This window comes from Cibotium barometz, chromosome 52 (assembly GCF_041138505.1).
Source record: "Cibotium barometz isolate CiBa-2024 chromosome 52, ASM4113850v1, whole genome shotgun sequence".
In the NCBI taxonomy this organism is placed as follows: domain Eukaryota; kingdom Viridiplantae; phylum Streptophyta; class Polypodiopsida; order Cyatheales; family Cibotiaceae; genus Cibotium; species Cibotium barometz.
In genome coordinates, this window is record NC_141097.1 from 33,220,678 (window position 1) to 33,240,978 (window position 20,301).

The following is a 20,301-nucleotide window of genomic DNA, read 5'->3' on the forward strand; positions in this document are numbered from 1 at the left end:
ATTAATTTCTAAGGGCATACCTTGGTAGGGACTCACCTCAAGTTTTTCTTCTTGCAAACAGACCCATCCTTCTTATAGAAGTGACATAAGATTTGAACTCTAGACCTTCTCAAGGAGGACCAAGGGCTTTAACACCACACTACACATTTTGTTGCCCATTCTTGTATTATATATATACGATTTTTGTTGTTTCTGCTTTTTGATAATGTGTTGTTTTCCTTCACACGCACGCGCTATTTTTACCAATCTTTGATGTGCGCTCACGCTACCTGCTTTTCTTCATGTTCATTCCCTTACCATTTGTAACTTTCCAAAAGTTATAAAAACTAAGTGAAAGATGCCTTCATGAAGGATCTAGTCATGTCCTTGTAACATATAGAGACAACACCAAGTGAAGGTTGCTCGGATCTAGTCATCTCCCTGTAACATATAGAGACAACACCAAGTGAAGGTTGCTCTAGTCATCTCACTGTAATATATAGAGACACCACCACCAACTATCAAATGATAATCCATTGCATCCACCAACCCATTTATCTGAGAGACATTCGTCTTCTTTTATTTCTCGTGGCACTATGCTAGGATTTTGAGGGGTTGTGGCACATGGTGGGAAAATTGAAGACTTATAGATAGAACTCCATGGAAACTTCTGGAGGAGAGAAAGGAAGGTTAGAAGCCCTACATTGAGTAGAAACTATCCCCAAAGAGAAGCTTCTTTCCTCATTGAAGGTTTACAATACACGCTGAAGCACCAATTTATATTCATGTCGAAGAGCAGATAGATCTGCAACCCCCTGGAAAGTCACTAAACCAAAGGGAGGGAGACGTTTCTAATACCCAGCAAAGGTTTCTAAATAGAAGGGAGGTTGACAAACTTACGCCATCATTATCCGACCTATACAAACATAAATTTATCATTGCAAAATCTGGCTGGAAGCATACACTTTGAAATTTTCGAATTTTAGCATTTCACCATCTTTGGGGCAACTGTTTTCGTCTTAGGAGGCCAAGTTTTTAAGGTTTTGTACATTGTTAGCTAGCGTATGTGAACTTCCCAGTATCCTCATTAAGAACGTGTTTGCAGTAGCTCTAAGGCTAAACCCACCGAAGTAAATATGGTGATGTTTAACAGAGCCTAATCAGGCATCAACCTACCATCAAAGAGAGACCCAGCGGACGGCTATGACATTAAAAGGCTCATCTCAAGCATGATCAGGAGTAAGCTGTCGGTGCCCCATGACGTAATACATGTGGAGTCTGGGGTAGCCCACTTGTCATGTGCATGTACATGGACATGCCTAATCCAAGGCTGATCCCTGAAAGGCAGCATATAAACAGTAGATTTAGGCACAAACCAGGCTCAGATAGTTGTAGTAGAAGCTAGTTTTGATCAGGACCTTATCAGCCAGGTATTGGAGGGCATGGACTTCCTGTCGGCTGCATGTGTGATTTATGGGTCCATGGAAGCTGGCAGACAGCAGTCAGCCGGTTGGACAAAAGTCTCAAGTGCCTATAAAAGGCACTGTCTTGGTATTGTTGGTCATCTCACTCCCTATGGAGTAAGTCATAGAATAGGATTTTTTTTAACCCCTTTTGGGAAGGCTTATGGCCACAGACATAGTGGGATGGGTTCTTTGAGATTACGAAGTACATGCAGATCCACATGTCACATGCTATGCGCATCATGATTGGCCGCTCAGAGTATCCTCCCACCACCTCCGTGTAGAGACTAGGAGAGCCGAGAACATTCCACGAGATGAGCGGATATGCAGAGTATGCACCATAGGGGAGGTAGAGGATGAGGCCCACTATATGTTCAGATTGCCCAACATATTAAGAGAGATGGGGGAGATTTCACGGTGTTCAGATGCCCTGCACATTATGAGGTACAGGAGAGATTTCACTGCCTCTTTTGGAAGAGGTTTGAGCCACTGGTGCCTGATGTGGATGCTAGTGCCGTGAAGAAACCAATGATGAATCCTTGGGCAACGTCTTGTCTTGCAGCATGTCCTCTCAATACTCCGTCCCTATGTCATCTGAGCTCTATCAAGTACATTGAGATATCTCTGGTCCTCGTACTGCATCACCCATGCACACACCACCACCACCGCATCAACATCAGCTGATACTAGCCATACACACGGGCCATATTCGCATCCTAGAGGAGTCATAAGTGGGCAGGCCTACTCCATCCTACATGCCAAGCACCCCCGACCCAGAGCACCGAGGATCTCCACCACACAGAGAGACATCAAGGAGATTCTCCAACAACATGACGTGTCCTCACCATAGTACATCTGCCATCAGGAGGCTTATAGAGTCATGTTTAATTTTTCAGTTTTCACGTTCTTTTTTAGTTTTTCCATGGTAGAGAATACCCATGGTATCATTGCACTATTCATGGTCTCATAGGCCCTTCAGTTCTTTTGTAGACATTATTCTCTCTCTCTCTCTCTCTCTCTCTCTCTCTCTCTCTCTCTCACACACACACACACACACCTATCAATTTTTTTTCTTATTTTAGGCAAGCATGCAGACAGTTTGAAAACCAAATATTCTCATGCATTCAAAGGTTCAAGGTTATTACCCCTAGCATGTCATACTTAAAATCACCCATATTCAACGGTTATCTTTAAGAGTCACAAGAGCTTTCAGTAGATTGGGCCCAATCTTGTCTGCAAGAACACCCTTATCTGAAAGGGACAAAGTCTTCTCCTTGACAGTACTTTGGAGCTTTTTCACTGTAATTTCTAGTTGGTTTTGATCTGCAAAGTAAAAGTTCACATGAGCAAACTCAGGACAGGAAACCCAACCCAAAAATACTATATTGAAACATATAGTAGGTGCTAACCTACAACCATGGTCCTAGTATAGATTGAAATTTCAAATCAACTTATTGGTTCTTGGAAAATGTTTCTTGTCGTTGTCGTATATGTTTCTTTCAGCCGTGGGATGATATGATTCTACAATAGGGATGTTTGGGTCATCCTCTAATCTTCTGATTACCCGCTAGTGATCTTCATCAAGGTTTGCACTAAAGCACAATGTCTCAGATCTGTGACTACAGTGGTGGGAACTTGGGATGAAGGACTTGGGCAATCTTTTATGTCTGAGCTGCTAATATCAATGCACGATGTACCAACCTTGGCACACCAGGACAAGAAATAGTTCGTAAGATTGAAATATATCCAAGTTTAACAAATTGAGAGAATAATTTCACTTTTTGACATCTGACTGAAACTCACGGTGCCCGGGGGACTAGAGCCTTTGACACACTTCTTGATACCATCAATGCATATTAAAACATTTAAACATGGCCATAGCCTTAACACATATCCATCATCACTTTGCATAAAACATAAAAGCTGGACAAAACATCCACAAATGCTGAAAATGGAGCTTGCACATGTGACACCGCATAGAGGCCGGAATGCACCCCCCCCCCCCCCCCCCCCCCCCCCCCCTCCTTGGAGTACTTTATTACGCAAGGAGAATAATATCATGTACAAGCTTTGAGGGCCTTACTCTCCCCACGAGAGATGCCAGATTATCCATATACAAATGCCATAACACAACCCAACACGAGGCAACCATAAAATTCAGCCGGAACATAGGCTATTATAAATGCAAAGCCAACAATATAATCCATATACCTCGTGTGGGTACTGATTCTTCCCCAAAAACCACGGGTCTCCATGCAATAGAGCTTGTATAGCAAGTACAACTCTCCATTCAACCAGTACAAGTACAATGGCTGGTACAACATGTACCATAGTTGTTACAGCAAGTACAAGGGCTGGTACAACAGGTACAGCCAATACAAGGGCTGGTACACTTGGTACAGTGGCTGGTATAACTGGTACACTGGCTAGTACAACAAGTACAAGGACACAAGTACAGTGGCTAGACAACATAATAAAATGATTAAATATCCTTGTCTTCAGTATTTCTTCCCATGGAAGCCTCCAAAACAGTCCCCGACACCCGGTATTCTCATGGGCAACCCTCAAGAGAGCGAGAAAGAGGGTAGCCATCATTAGGGCAGCCTGCAACAGTGGTAGAGGCTAGTGTGTAGCAAGAGAGCCTCCTTTAATGAAGAGAGAGGGCTCCAATTTATAGATTTGGGACTCCCATGAGTGAAAATGGAAAGAGAAGGCTAACAATAGCTGAAGTGACAAGTGTGAGGCCACTTGTCTCACTTTGATCCACTTTCTAATAAGTGTCAGGCCACTTCTCTCACTTTCGTCCACTTTCTTGCCACATGTCCCAATCTAAGAGATGGGTTTTTCCATAAACTTTATCTCGAGAAATGTCCCAACTGGTAGCCCATTTGTCATAGGTACTCTGACAACTCTTGGTATTTGCTCAATTCTAGACGTAATGATGCAAACAAAATTTCCATCGGAGTCGGGCCAAAATAGCAACTCTTCTAAATTTTAGGAGTGTGATCCTTTGTATTCCAAGATAATCTCCCATTCCCAAAGCTTGTATTTTCGAAATATTTAGACGTCCTGGAGTCCACCAGACCCCTTTCATACTGGGAAATGTCCAGACTAGTGACATTCTCCCTAGCTTCTTAAAAGTTGTCTGTAACTTTAAGTTTCAAGCCATATATCCAAGATATAATCATATCCCATCAAGTGGGCGAGACGAGACAGTCTCAAAACTCCAATATAACTAAAAGAATCCATGTCCCAAATAAATGGGCGAGACAAAATAGTCCCATAAGTCCAGATAATAATCATGTTTCTCCGTCCATACTCCAAATCGGATCCAACTCCAAGGTGCAGTTACTCATTCCCCAAACCCCAATGTCATGTCAAGCGCATGCTACTCTCCATTGGCTTCCATGCTTACACATGCAAAGACCAGGCTGAGAAATAGAAAACCGATTGACTGTGCACGTGGATGTAGAACATCCACTAGATCTCAGCGCAAACATCAAGTCCCTAGCATACCAGATTCTAGTCTACTAACACTTGGCATAGACACAGTCACCTGCCAACAAGATCTCACTCCACATGACCCTTGGCGTAGACATAAGTAAGTCCCTTGCCAATAAAGTGTCCGTCCACATGACCCTTGGCGTAGAGTCCCTTGCCAATTAGGCATCATGTCCACTCTACCACTTGCACTCCGTGTTGGTACTCTGACCACACACCTTGGAGGAGAGGTGGACTCAAGTGTGTAACATAAGATAAGAATCACTCATCACAGGCATAGATATCCTGGTGCTCCATAAACATTTCTACTGCACATAGTTTATAGGCATTTCAGCCACCAATAGTTTTACAAGCATTTTGTCCGCCATTAGAAATCCTCGATCCATAAGAGTTCCATAAGTCCAATGCATCCCAAAGAAAGGAAGCCAAAAACATAATCCATCCCAATAAAGGGAGCCATAAACAATATTTCCCGAAACCATCTCAAGGCAAACAATAACACCTTTCTTCTTGCATGGCTATAGAAGGGTTAGTGAGCATCAAAAACACTTCATAGTAAATAGCAAAGCACCAACTTTACAAACTCAAAGTATACTTAGCTTTTCTTTGTCAGGTTGGTCATGAAGCCAAAAGAAAGTATCTCCTCACCATATCCTTAAGATATCCCGAGATATATATCCATATAGCTTGCCTGTAAGCTTGATAATATAATCCACAATATCCAGTGCTAAATACGTGCACTTAAAAAGCCAACTCCATACATCCAAGATAAAATTTTGTGAATTCATAAATCCTTAGATCAACAAGCTGTGTACTGCTCATGCTCTTGCTTCATAGGCTAGAAGTGGCTAACCATGCTTAACAAGAATGATAGTAACGGTGGTTCCCACTTGAGATCTTTTCTCTTCCTTATTGATAGAAGGAAGCCTCCGCTTTCAAGAAAGCCTATGCTCTGATACCAATGAAACTTGCGGTGCCCAGGGAACTAGGGCCTTTGACACACTTCTTGATACCATCAATGCATATTAAAACACTTAAACATGGCCATAGCCTTAACACATCCATCATCACTTTGCATAAAACATAAAAGCTGCACAAAACATCCACAAATGCTGAAAATGGAGCTTGCACATGTGACATTGCATAGAGACCAAAACGCCCCCCCCCTCCTCTCTGAGTATTTTATTACCATCAATGCATATTAAAACACTTAAACATCGTAGCCTTAACACATATCCATCATCACTTTGCATAAAACATAAAAGCTGGACAAAACATCCACAAATGCTGAAAATGGAGCTTGCACATGTGACACCGCATAGAGGGCAAAAGGCACACCACCCCCCCCCCTCCCCCCCGCGCGGCGGGAGTATTTTATTACCCAAGGAGAATAATATCATGTACAAGCTTTGAGGGCCTTACTCTCCCCACATGAGATGCTGGAAAGAGAAGGCTATGATAACAAGTGAAGAGGCACACAATAGCTGAAGTGACAAGTGCAAGGCGTCAGGCACTTGTCTCACTTTGTTCTACTTTCTTGCCACATATCCCAATCTGAGAGATGGGTTCTTCCATAAACTTTATCTCTAGAAATATCCCAACTGGTAGCCCATTTGTCATAGGTACTTTGGCAACTCTTGGTATTTACTCAATTCCAGACGTAATGACGCAAACAAAATTTCCAGCGGAGTCAGGCCAAAAATAGCAACTCTCCTAAATTTAAGAAGTGTGATCCTTTGTATTCCAGGAGAATCCCCCATTTCCAAAGCTTGTACTTTTGAAATATTTAGACGTCCTGGAGTCCACGAGACCCCTTTCATACTAGGGAATGTCTGGGCTGGTGACACCAACTAACACAAAAACACTAGAAAAAGTTTTGCAAAGAATATTTCTTGAAGCATCAAGTTCAACTAATATAGTTGCAAGCAAGGCAACATATTTTTTGCATATTATAAACTTACCTATAAATTTTGGGACCTGGAGCTCTTGAATGAAATGTCTAGGATTTGAAAGAAATGTTTTTGAACATGTTTCAAAAAACCCTTAGTAACTATGGTTGTAGAAGAGGCCAGTGTGCACATAGGAGCACATGTCACCGACAACACTGTGTGACCATGGCTACAGAGATGACAGCAAGTATAGGTAGGCGTGATGTTCCTTATTGTTCCTTCTTAAGGGAGATAAGAAACAGAACAATCAAAGAGTGAGAGTAGGAGAAGCCCCTTCATGTGCTCGGCAATAGCCAAGCCAGTATGTACTTCGAGCCGGAGAGCGAAAGGCGACCAAGAAAAACCAGCAACAAGGACACAAAGCAACGCTCAGATCAGCAGGCTGTGGTGAGCGACACCGAATTGCGAAGGTGAAGATTAGGCCGAAAAAAAACAAATGACGGGAAGGCCTACGGAGGTAGAGCTCAACCCAGGGGACGGACGGCTCAGCCGGGGTCCCTGCCCCCCGGTTCACCCACCTGGCTGAGAAACAACCTCAACCCATCTCAATCAATGGGGCTATCACAAGCTCTGCTAGGGCTGGCACCGGAATAGTGGTGCCGCGGTGTACAGAGGACGTCCAAGAGGCGACCACTAACACAAATAGTGGAGCAACGGGCAAAGGAGAAGCCGATTGTAGCTGTGGCCGCAGAGCTACCTTTCTCTTATGCACTTTGCCAGAGAGTTGGGACACATTCAGGACAGCCACTAGCAATTCAAATGCTATGCTGTCATACGCAGATGTTGAGGGTGCTCTCCTTCAAGAGGAGATGAACAAGAAGAACAACTCTGTTGGAAAGTCCAATGCAATGAATGCACGTGGGAGATCCCAGCAAAGGGGTAAAAGCCAAGAACGAGGAAGGAGCAAGTCCCGCTCCAAAAAGGACTTGGAATGCCATTATTGTGGCAAGAAGGGACATATCAAAAAGCAATGCTACAAATGGAAGAATGATCAAAAGGAAAAGGACAAAGGAAAAGACAAAGACAAAGATGAAGCCAAAGATGCAAAGCCAAAGGGAAAAAGTGGAGTCAAGATTGAAGAAGTCAATGTGTCACATGCAGGTGACAGTGAGGATGAAGTCCTAGGAGATAAACTTTGGGAGAACAACTGTGCATAGAAAGATAATACGCAGCAATGATGTCATTTTTGATGAAACATGCATGTATAAGGAGCCTGCAAGGCAACAGGAGCCTGGCAGAGTCATCTTTGATGATGATGGACATCATGGACAACAACCAAGGGCTGTAAATCAGCCATTACAGCAACAAAACCAGCCCTTAAATGGTTGTGAAAATGGTCCAAATGGACAGCCAGAGATAGCAGAAGATATCCCTATGGATATTCCACAGTTAGAGGAGATACCGGGCATGATCTTTTAACCTATGGCATGGAACAGGAGCCACCAATAGGTGATATGCAGGCTGGACAGCAACCTGCAAATGATGGTCATTGGGTATGGACGTCCACAAGACCCTCCAGAGCCCCTGACACGTTTGTTCCAGGGGTTGACTACTTGATGCTCACTAACTGTGGGGGGAGCCCTCATGTTATAAGGAGGCTTTACAGAGGGCAGACAAGGCTCTTTAGGAGCGTGCTATGAAGTCAGAGATGGATTCTCTGCACAAAAATGGAACATGGAAGTTGGTGCATTTGCCTACAAGCAAGAAGTTTTTGCCATGCAAGTGGGTTTATAGGCTCAAAGTTGCACCTGATGCAAAGCCAGGTTAGTGGCTAAGGGCTTCAAGCAGGAATATGGTGTGGACTTTGATGAGATCTTCTCTCCAGTGGTCAAAATGACCACACTTAGAGCTGTATTAGCTTTGGTTGCTCATGATGATCTGGATTTGATTCAGATGGATGTGAAGACTGCTTTTCTTCACGGTGATCTCCATGAGGAGATATATATGCAACAGCCAGAGGGTTATGCAGTGAATGGAAAGGAGAAGCTTGTATGCAAGCTGAAAAAGAGTCTTTATGGGCTCAAATAGGCACCAAGGGAATGGTATCATAAATTTAATACATTCATGAAATCCCAGGATTTCTGGAGGAGTGACATAGATCACTGCTTATACACCAAGAAAGCTTTGGATGGCAGTCTATTGATCCTCATCTTGTATGTTGATGATACGTTGATTGCCGGGAAATCTCGTAAAGAGATGGATGCCTTGATGAAGAGGCTGCATCAAACCTTTGATATAAAGGATTTGGGTGATGCAAATCACATTTTGGGTATGCGGATACTTCGGGACAGAAATCAGCATGTGTTGTATTTGTCTCAGAAGGAATATATTAGCAAAGTTTTGCAGAGGTTCAATATGGATGGGGGAAAGAAGACTAGTACTCCTTTGCCTCCATATGTGAAACTCAGTGCTATGGACAGCCCACAGTCGGATAGTGACAGGGCTGATATGGCCAAGATTCCGTATGCTTCAGCTTGTGGCAGTCTCATGTATGCCATGGTTGCTACCAGGCCGGACATTGCATTTGCAGTGGGAGTGGTTTCTAGATACATGGCCAACCCTGGCAAGAAGCATTGGGAAGCAGTGAAAGGTGTCATGAGATACCTGAAGGGCACACAGGATATGTGCATTTGCTTTGGCAAACAGGATGCACTAGTGCATGGTTACACGGATTCGGATTATGCCGGTCATCCAGATAACCGGAAGTCTACTACCGGTTATGTGTTTACATTCACAGGAGGTGCTGTGTCATGGATATCCAGGATGCAGAAGTGCACTGCCTTATCTACTACAGAGGCCGAGTATATTGCAGCCACAGAGGCTTGCAAGGAGGCATTATGGCTATCTCGGTTAGTGGTTGATTTGGGTTATACAGGGGATATTCCATTGTTGCATTGTGACAGTCAGAGTGCCATCCAGTTGGCAAAGAACCCTGTCTTTCATGCAATGACGAAGCATGTGGATGTGAAGTATCACTTCATCAGAGAGCTAATAGAGAACAAGCAAATTCAGCTTGTCAAGATTCATACGGATGACAACCCGGCTAATCTGTTGACAAAGAGTTTGCCTCCAGAGCGATTTGCTCATTGCAGACACTTGATGGACATTGGATGAGGCCAGTTTCAGCCTTCATATGGCCTTGTATATTATCATGTACATGCTGATTTTTTTCTTTTCCTTCATTTAAGGGCACTTTGCCTTTAAGTGGGAGGTTGTTGGGGTAAAGGCATTATGCCCACCCTTATAGTGTGTACTAGCCCATTAGTTTTATAGTACATAGTACACTTAGTACTTTTAATGTACTAAGTGCACTATGTGTACTAGTGCAAATATACATGTGTGATAGGGGAGTCACACACTCACACTTGATGAGTTGACTTATCCCCACATCTCTCTCTCTCTCTCTCTCTCCCTTTTTCTCTGTGTATGTCTCCCACATGAAACCCTAACTCAGCTCCTTCACATTCTCTCCACCACCTTATGTTACCCTTCAAGCCTGCCAGTGCAGCCAACTATGCGTCGTCCCTCTGAGCAGCAGCCACCTGTGTATAGCCCATGCAGCGCCTTCGCCTACTACTTCCGCCTTGCACTGCTCTTTGCAGCTGCTACCTCAACTTCCTTTATGTGCAGCATCATGTCACCTCGCCATCAACGCCACATCCACGCTCAGCCTGGCTGTGGAACATAGATATGAAACCTTCATGAACACTACCTCCAAGTCCACGACAGAAATCAGTTTTGGGGTTTTTCTCAAATGAGGTAAAAATCATATAATTGAAACTATTAGTTTAGCAAAATTTAGGGCTTCTACACAAATCAGACCTTTGTATCAAAATTAGATCTTCTGCAACTTAAAAATTTTAGGGGTTTCTCTTAAATATGGAGAAATTCTTCAAAGAGCCAGTACCCACATGTTTCCAAAATTAAGCCTCCCGCATCAAATAGGAGCCTCTATATCAATGAAAATTTGGGGTTTTTCTTCTGCAACTCTTAATTTGTGCAAATATAGGTCCTCTATCTTGGCCCCCAAGCCTAAAATGATAGCCCAAGTGTCGATTGCTTGGCAACACCGATAAAGAAGGGCAAATATTCATTGGCACATCATGAGGAAGTTTTTAAATTTGTCTAACTTCTACTATGTTCGAGTCAAAGGTTCTCTGCCCAAGTAGTCCCACAAATTCTGAATATTGTGTTTTTTCCTTTTTAAGTAATGCCCTAATTTTATTAAAGGCCATGTTTCCGTGTCATACCCTGCTTAGAGCAAGGGTTAATGTCTTAGTGAGTTGATGTAGGCTGTGGTTTGTTTGGTGAAGTTCCTATAGCATGCCAAACATGAGGGTATGGGTGTTGGTGCCATTGTCTCTATAGCCAGGTTGGTTTCCCGACACACTGAAGTGGTGGTTCTACTCTAGAAAATATGTCCGGAGTCCTCAATACTCATGGCACAATGCACACATGAAAAGACATATTAGAACACGAGCATAGCACAATGAAGAGAATACTGTAAACAACACTTGGGTTACTCCCAAGGTGCTGTTACATGCCCTTCATTGTACCGTGCACAACCAACAGTGGTCACGATGAGTAGGACGACACACAGACCTCAAAGACAAGTGACTACAACACTCAATGAATAGCTAGATGGAAAACCATGTCCTCTCGACTAGATGGAAAGGTTAAGGATAAAAGATAAAGGATGTCCTCAAGGACGAGCTAAGGGGCTCTTTAAATGATTCCTGTAAGGCTTGGTGGAGTCGGTGGCATCTCCTATCTCTGGTAAGATGCCCATTGGGGTGAAGTGACAGTGCCTTTGGTGGAATCTCCTCTCTCTCTCTCTCTCTCTCTCTCTCTCTCTCTTAGATGCCCATCAGACTCTGCTTTAGCTTCTTAGCTATGGAGCCTTTGCAAGCTGTGTGTGTAGCCCCTTGTGAAGCTAGAAAGTGCATAGGGGAGGCGAAAGGCGATGATGCAAAAGGAGATATGGCACGAGAGGGAAAGTAGTGTAGTGAAAGGGTGATGGCATGAGTAGTGCAGAAGTGGTTGTCAAAAACCAACGTGAGTATCCATGGGGTGGGTGTGCTGGTCAAAAAGCAAGGTGAGTACCGATGGGGGAAGTAGTGCAAAAGAACGTGGGTGTGGTGCTCAAAAAGGCCAATCGAGAGGGAGGCGAGTAGGAGATGGTGTAAAAGGGAACAAGTGGGAGTAGGAGGGGAGGGAGGCAAGTAGGAAAGCCATGGGGAGGCGAGTAAGAAATGGGTTTCAAGGGGGGGGGGGGGGGGGGGGGGGTGTGCGCAGGTATATGAGATTGTTGGGGGAGGCGAGTATGAAGGTTGGCCAATGGGAGGCGAGCATGAAAAGTTACTAAGTGGGGGGAATGAGTATGAGAGCCATGGGATTAGGAAAAGCAAGCAGATTCAAGTGGCTAAGATAAATCCAAGGTTATTGGCTATTTCTGACTGGACTATTGATTCATTGTGGTATGGACCTGGACCAAGAGGCTTACACCAAGGTTATAATTGATTCATTTTGGTCTGGACCTGGACCAAGAGGCTTACTCCTGGGTTATTATTGATTCAACCAAGACCATACAGTTGGGTGGTGAGATTGCATGCACCCCCTTTATTAGGAAGCATCAATGCGAAGTCTTGCATATGTTTTCTCTGCTGAGTTAGGTTGTGATTTTCTAGCTGGACAATTGGTTGATCACAGGATTGGGACATATCCCAAGGTCTCAACCTCTATGGATCAAAGTCTAAGGGAATCTAGGGTTTTAACCGAACTCCTATAAAGTATATTCTAACTATCGCCATAACCATATGCTCGGTAGTACCATAAGCAAACTCGACTATAGGGATGTACTTCTTCCAATAAAATGGTCACCCGAAGCCGCATGCACAAAGCATAACCTCCAAAACCTGATCCCACCTAGCACTATCCCTTGGGGTTAGGAACTAATCCATCAAGATTACGGGAGCCCTAGGATTAGGAAAAGAACGTAGATTCAAGTGGCTAAGGTTCAGATTTAATAAATCCAGGGTTATTGTGTAAACCCAGCGGGGCGTGCTATGACAGATTCTACCACGTATCCAAGAGATAGAAAATTAGAGAGAGAAGATAGAGAGAAGGAGAGAGTAGGGTTTAGAGAACTTTGCACAGGGAACAAGCCCCGCTCCCTTTTAGTAATTTATTCAGGAACAATCCACGAGCTCGCAAGCTAGGATCAATGCATCAATGAATACAAAATCAAACAGATATGCCGATGTAGAAACCAACGTCGAAGTTGATGTTGAGGCACGGGATCCTGTTGCCTCAGCACACCACAAGAATGGCCCGCAAGATCTCTCACCGGACTAGTACCAAATCCAACATACCTCAAGCTTGTAAACAAGGTACACAAATGATAAGAGTAGATGATGAACCGTATGATGTTCAGCAGTAGGTTTGATACCCAATCCGGAGTAGAAACAGCCCACAAAGGCCACACATGGGGAATATGAACTAGGACTAGTCCACGTGACAACACGGCAGCCAGTACAGATTAGCAAAACAACAGTAGGCGGCAGAATTCATCAGCACACAGTTCAACAGGCAGTAGCAAAAGCAGCAGCCATCCGTACAGCGCAGACAGCAGCAACAGATCAGGTCAGCAGTTCGGTGACAGTTGTACGGCACAAAATAGCAGGGGCAGCAATTGTACGGCGTAGATCAGCAAGGGGCATCCGGCGATGAAAACTCACGCTTGGTTGATGATGAGGATCAAGAGCGGTTCATGCTTGTTTTATACCCGCAGAGGGGGGGGGGGGGGGGGGGGGGGGTCCTACATTTTGCCCAAAAGCTAACCATACTTTTGTTTTTACTTTTTACTTTGTGCTTTTGTTTTTCTTTTTGCTTTGTTTTCCTCTTTTTCACTTTTTACAATAAAATACTTACTCAAATAAGGCCAATTTTTCCCAAGTGCTTTTGTGCTTTGCTTTTCCAGCTCTAGAGCCTTCCTTTTTGGCCCTAGAGTTGCTTTTTGAAAAACCATCTTTTGCTTTTTGGTCTTGTTCAATCCCCTCTTGCCAGTGATGCTCCTAGCTCGTGGTCAACTCAGTTTGACTTTTTACTTTTCTTTGCTTTTTGACTAAAATGGGTGCTTTTCCATGTGCAAACATTATGGTACCTATCACCATGCCTTCTTCCACTAGTCTAGTGTCCTAGCAAGGGTTCCATCATGTGAATAGTGCTAGGAAGGTCAAATAGTTACATTCCCTCCCTCTTATATCGTAGATGTCCTCAACTACGGAGTACAAGTGTACCAAGCATATCGATATGTTCCAAGTACTAGCCCCATCTGGTGAGCTTGTGCATCTGGACATCCCCCATATCTGTGATGTCATCTGCTCATCTGGCAACATCTCAATGCCTTATCTTTGACCAATGGCTTGTCTTTGATGGTTTTTCTTCAGGACCTATCACATGTGGTAGATAAACGAAATCCATACTTACCTCTTGCAAAAAGTAGACTTAATGTAGTCAACAAACATGCATTCATCATTCGCGTCTACTGGTATTCCAGGTACTGGCTAGGTAGTCTGGAGCCCAGTGGACTATCACATGCCATAAATCCAAGCACTGTCCACGCATCAAAAAACAGCACACAAAAGTCAAAGAAATTTAAACATACATCAGTATGCAATGCACATGTAAAGATCCTCTTGTTCATAGATTGTCATGTCATAGTCGAGCAACTGGTCTCATTAGAAACCAAGCTATCTCGCTCCCATAGAAAACCGCTCAGTCAATCATAACCACTCATCTGGGCCATCTGGTCACTATGACTGCCCAGGTGTTCATCAATACAGTCATCTTGGCCATCTAGTCTCTCGGACTCCCCCACTGTCAAATAGTCATCTCGACCATCTCGTCGCACTGTCCGCCCGACTATCAAATCCAACACAATCATCTGGGCCATCTGGTCACTATGACCGTCCAACTGTGAAATCCAAGGCATCTCGCACAAAAGCCGACCAATGGGTCATCTCGCATCGTTGCCACCCATATACAAATCTTGCTCCTTGGATCATATAGTATGCAACCGACCCAAACTAGAGCATGTCCAATTAACCATTACATAAGCAAAATAGTGATCAATTACATTCCAATATATATATACATTCCAATTAACCATTACATAAGCAAAATAGTGATCAATTACATTCCAGTATGCAACCGACCCAAACTAGAGCATGTCCAATTAACCATTACATAAGCAAAATAGTGATCAATTACATTCCAATACATACAATGAAGAGAGCTAGAGGTAAAATCGCTCCCTCTTGAATCTATCATGTTCTCAAGATGTCTATATCTGTACTTCAAATACATCAGGACCAACAGGTTCCTTGTAAGCTCGAAGTATCTCTGGATAGTCCTTGAAGTACTCCTCTGGCATCCATTTCGCATCCAATGACGAATAATTCTTGAATTTCAAGAGGAACTTTCCGACCACTGTCTTTCCTTATTTTCTCACAGAATGAAACACAATCTGATCTAGTTGCAAAATCTCTTCTTGCTCTTCCACTTCTAGTGGATCCTCCAATACGAGCGGTCGAGTAGGATAGATTTGTTTTGCAAGAAGAAGTCTGAAGATGCTTGTGCAATCGCATGAACAAGTCGGGTGAGAAAACAGAAAAAAAAAAAAGCATGTTTGCTTTTGGTTGAACGCGAGAGAGAGAGCGAGCGAGAGGTGCAAACACTGGGGATCGTTGGCATGCTGGACATGGGCTACCGGATGTTGCAGGCGCAAGTATGCAGTCGGGCAGGCGGGAAGACAGCCGGCGAGGTCTACGTAGGTAGGCGCCCACGCCTACGCAGGCAGACGCCTAGGCTAGGCTGGCAGGCACGCAGGCGCCCAGGCCTACGCAGGGGCCACGCCTACGCAAGCAGGATGGCGCAGGCGGCCAATGGACACCCAGCAGCAACGCAAGCGACGGCAGCATACCAGCAGCGGCTCTAATTGCAGAGGAAAAAAAAATTCAGAAAAGCATTCGCCGATTTGGGCACTTTTGGTTTTTTAGATTAAATTTTTTTTTTAAAGAGTTTAAAGATCCCTAAGGTTAAAGGTATTTTTTTTTTTAAGAAAACAGAACATATATATATATATGTATACATATATATATATATATATATATATATATATATATATATATATATGTATACATATATATATATATATATAAAAACACAAAAGCAATAGCTCAAGTTGCTTTTGGGGAAGGTTATATAAACCCCTTAAGTGGGCTTCTTGCCACACATCTCTCAAGTTTTCAAGCTCTCAAGCTCTCAAGTTCTCTAGCACTTTATTGTGCAAAGATCAAAATTTCTCTCCACTTGCCCTTTTCACGATGTCGACCTAAGAATCGGAGTTGGAGCCCCTTGTCGAACGCGAAGGCTTGCCGGCTACGGAAGATACCGATGCCGATCTTTTTGACGATCATGTGTCAAAATCAGATTTCCAAGAGTTCAAAGTTACTCTCGAAGCTTCTTCTTCGGAACATCAGGCACAAATCGCCGCCCAGATGCAAGCCTTGCAAAACTCCATCTCTCTCTTGACCACTACCCTCTCTACTCTTTTGGGTATGGATACCTTGGCCTCTACTTTAGGCCCCAATATGACTCCCGAACCGTTCGGGAGCGAGGAAAAGCAGCGTACCAAGGAGATCGTGGACACTTGGCTACATAAGTGGCAGGTCTATTTTCAGTTTCATCCATATGATGATGGAAAAAAGATCCAATTAGCAGCAGGTTTCCTCTCACGCAAAGCTTTGCTTTGGTGGAAAGAACTCAACCCTAAGCCAACGACATGGGCACAATTTGAAGACGTCTTCAAGAAGGAATTCCTCAAGAAAGAGGATGATTATGATGTTGTGGCCCGGTTTACCGCTTTGACCATGACCTTGCAGCACCTCACTTATGAGGTCTACCTGCAGATGAAAGCTACAAAGATGGATCCCACTACTCTTTTGGGGTTCTTCGTAGCCGGTTTCAGACTCATACCGTTTACAGGTTAAAAATAACAAATGCAAAACTTTGGACAAAGCCATTCATTCAGCTCGTATCTATGATGATACAATGGTCTCTTCCAAGTCTAAACCCGTTACCGAGCAGGGGAACAAGCACAAAAGGAAGTTCTCCGCACCTATGGCTAACACGACTGAAGGAAAGTCTTTGGACCAACCTTCGAAGAATTCAAGTTCAACACCAGCGAAGAAGAAACGACTCCTTAAGGCTTTAAAGCTCAAGAAGGAGGGCCGTTGCTTTATCTGCGAAGAAAAAGGACACATGCGTAACGAGTGCCCGAAGCAAAAGGGTGCAAAGACCAACGTAGGACCCAAGCCAAAGGCAGGTAACCAGTTGACTTTGACAGGTACGTCAGTTACTGTAATTTCTCACCCTAGTTCATGTTCTGATTATTTGTACAACTCTTAAGTTTTTGGCTTACATGATCTTCTCCGAGTTTATGGAGAAGTGAATCCATAGAATCCACATTCTTCTGGACCCTGGCAGCTCACACAACTTTGTTAACTACAAACTTGTGCAGAAATTGAGTCTTGATACGACCCCCAGCGATCATACCTATGAGGTACGTCTACTTGCGGGAAGGCAAGTATGGGATCGAAAGGTGGAGATGCTACCAATCCGGATTCCAAAGATACTCTGGAATGCTATATTATGCACCTAGAAAATGTAGACTTGTTATTGGGGATTGAGTGGTTTAAGACTCTTTAAGTCCAGATAGATTGGTGTAGTCATATTTTTTCTTTTCAGCATGGGAACACCCAGTATAGTATCTTAGGTGATTGTATACATCCCTCTCAGGGACCTCTTGTAAATACAGTTGATTTTGAAAATATAATGGATTCTTCTTTGTATACCACTTTCCATTGTGTATTGATTCCACTTTCTTCATTTCTCATACCTTCCATGGATGTCAATGAATTAAGCGTGTTTGAACGCAAAGAATTACAAAAGATACTTGATTCGCTTCAAGATATATTTCCTAAGGAACTGCCATCGGGTTTACCACCTGAAAGGACAGTAGATCATCATATTGACTTGATCCCTGGTGCCCATCTTGTCAGTATTCCACCTTACAGGATGAGCCAAGCTGTGGAGACGAGGCATTTACAACCAAGGATAAGGGTAAAGCAAAGAGCTTTAGGCATGGGGAACAACAGTCTAGCAAGGCTGGTCATGGACAGCCCTCTTTTGGTGGTGAAAAGTATGACAAATGGGATGCAAACAAGCCCAAAAAGAAGGGCAAATGTCACTACTGCCATAAACCTGGACACTACATCAATGAATGTAGAAAGCGGATTGCAAAAGAGAAAAGGAAAGAAACAGGCAATGCAGTAGCAGACTCTTCTGATAACAAAGCACAGCAATCAGCTAATGTAATTCAAGAAGAGTACACTTTTTTGGTCACATCCACTAGTGACACATCAAGTGCTTCAGACAATGATATGTCTTGCATTGCATCTGACAAACAGGATGTATCATGGTATTTTCATAGTGCTGCTTCAAGCCACATCACTTCATGCAAAGGTATTTCAGCACTTGGTTTATGCTTCAAATGGCCGCAATGTATCATGTGCAGATCATACCACATATCCAGTAAAAGGAATTGGCAATGCCATACGTATTGCAGCCGATGGTGCCAATATATGTATAAAAAATATGTTGTATGTTACAGGGATAAAGAAAGATCTGCTCTCCGTCTTAGCCACAAACGACCAAGGGTTAAAGGTTGAATTTGAAGATGGGAAGACCCATCAAAGGATTATGAAATAGTCACTTCTGGAACACGATACAAAGGCTTGTATAAGCTGGACAACTATGACAAGCGTACTTATGATGCAAATACAGTGGCTGCCCACACTCCTTATATGCATGATGCAGAGCTATGGCATGCTCGTTTTGGGCATGTAAATTTTCAAAGTTTGATGCTTTTGCAGAAGCATCATATGGTTGATAATATGCCGCCTCTTGAGTCTCCAACAAGACACGTATGTGAGGGGTGTATGTTGGGAAAGATGCAACGAAAACCATTCCCCAAACATGGAGCTGTTAGAGCTGAAAGTAAATTACAGCTCATACATAGTGATGTATGTGGTCCAATGCGGAAACCATCCATAGGGAGGCATCTTTACTTCATCACATTCATTGATGACTACTCCAGGTTTGCTTGAGTTTACCCTTTGAAAGAAAAAGCAGAGGTGTTTACATGCTTTCGACAATTTGTAGCAATGGCTGAAAATATGCGTGGATGTAAAGTCAAAACACTCCGCTCAGATAGAGGTGGAGAATACATGTCAAATGCACTCAAGGACTATATGCTTCAAAAGGGCATCAAACACCAATGTATTGTGCCTTATACACCGCAGCAGAATGGTGTAGCTGAGAGAAAAAATAGATCTCTCATGGAGATGGCAAGATGCATGGTGAAAACACAAAAGTTGCCTCACAATTTTTGGATGGAAGCAATAATGTGTGCAACTCATGTGGTGAACAGGTGTCCAACAAAAGCTTTGAAAACCATAACACCATTTGAGGCTTCGTATAGCCGAAAACCAAAAGTGGATTATATGCGTACATTTGGGTGTTTGGCATATGCACATGTGCCAGAACAACTCCGAACAAAGCTAGATGATAAAGCAATGAAATGCATTTTTGTGGGCTACACCAATGAGAGGCAAGGATACCGTCTTTATAATCCAACAACACGCAAGATTTTTGTCAGTAGAGATGTGGTATTTGCTGAAAATTCAGTACAACCCATGTACAGCTTGTATAAAAGTCATGATATAGGCATACACTACATGTTTGATGGACTGTTACCCATTGCATTTAGGGAGGGAGTCAGATCAGCCAGCCCCTACACAAGAAAATCCTCATGTAGAACATGTGGAACAGCCAGTAACTCAGCCCCCTGCTAGGGAAGAAGTAGAAGATCTTGTCAGGGAAGAGCAAACAGCAATAGCCACAACCAAGTCGCTGCCAAGATGGTTGCTGAAAACTTTACAAGAAAGGAAACCTGCAGCTCCACTCACAAGTAAAACAAGGACTAGTTCCAGCATGGCATTTAATATGCATCATGGGGAGTCTGCATTAGCCATGGCTGGTCTCTTTGATTCAGAAGAGCCTTCTTCTTATAAAGAAGCACATGAGAATGAGCATTGGGTGCAAGCTATGCAAGATGAACTCTCTTCTATCATGAAGAACAATACTTCGGATCTTGTGGAATTGCCTGAAGGCAAGCATGTCATTGAAACAAAGTGGGTGTACAAAGTCAAAAGGAAGTCTGATGGTACTATTGACAGGTACAAAGCAAGACTTGTGGCTAAAGGCTGCTCCCAGAAAAAGGGAAT

General features: G+C 43.4%; 1 protein-coding gene across 1 annotated transcript in view; it reads right to left on the bottom strand.

Annotated features, from left to right (window-relative positions):
* Positions 1–2,540: 2,540 nt before the first annotated feature.
* The window catches only part of LOC147609079 (P53/DNA damage-regulated protein), a 76,221-nt gene continuing 58,460 nt past the window's right edge, over positions 2,541–20,301 (bottom strand). The window contains exon 4 of the mRNA XM_086788450.1: positions 2,541–2,765. Coding sequence (XP_086644576.1) covers positions 2,620–2,765 — 146 coding nt within the window. The 3' untranslated portion in view covers positions 2,541–2,619. The remainder of the gene's footprint in view (positions 2,766–20,301) is intronic.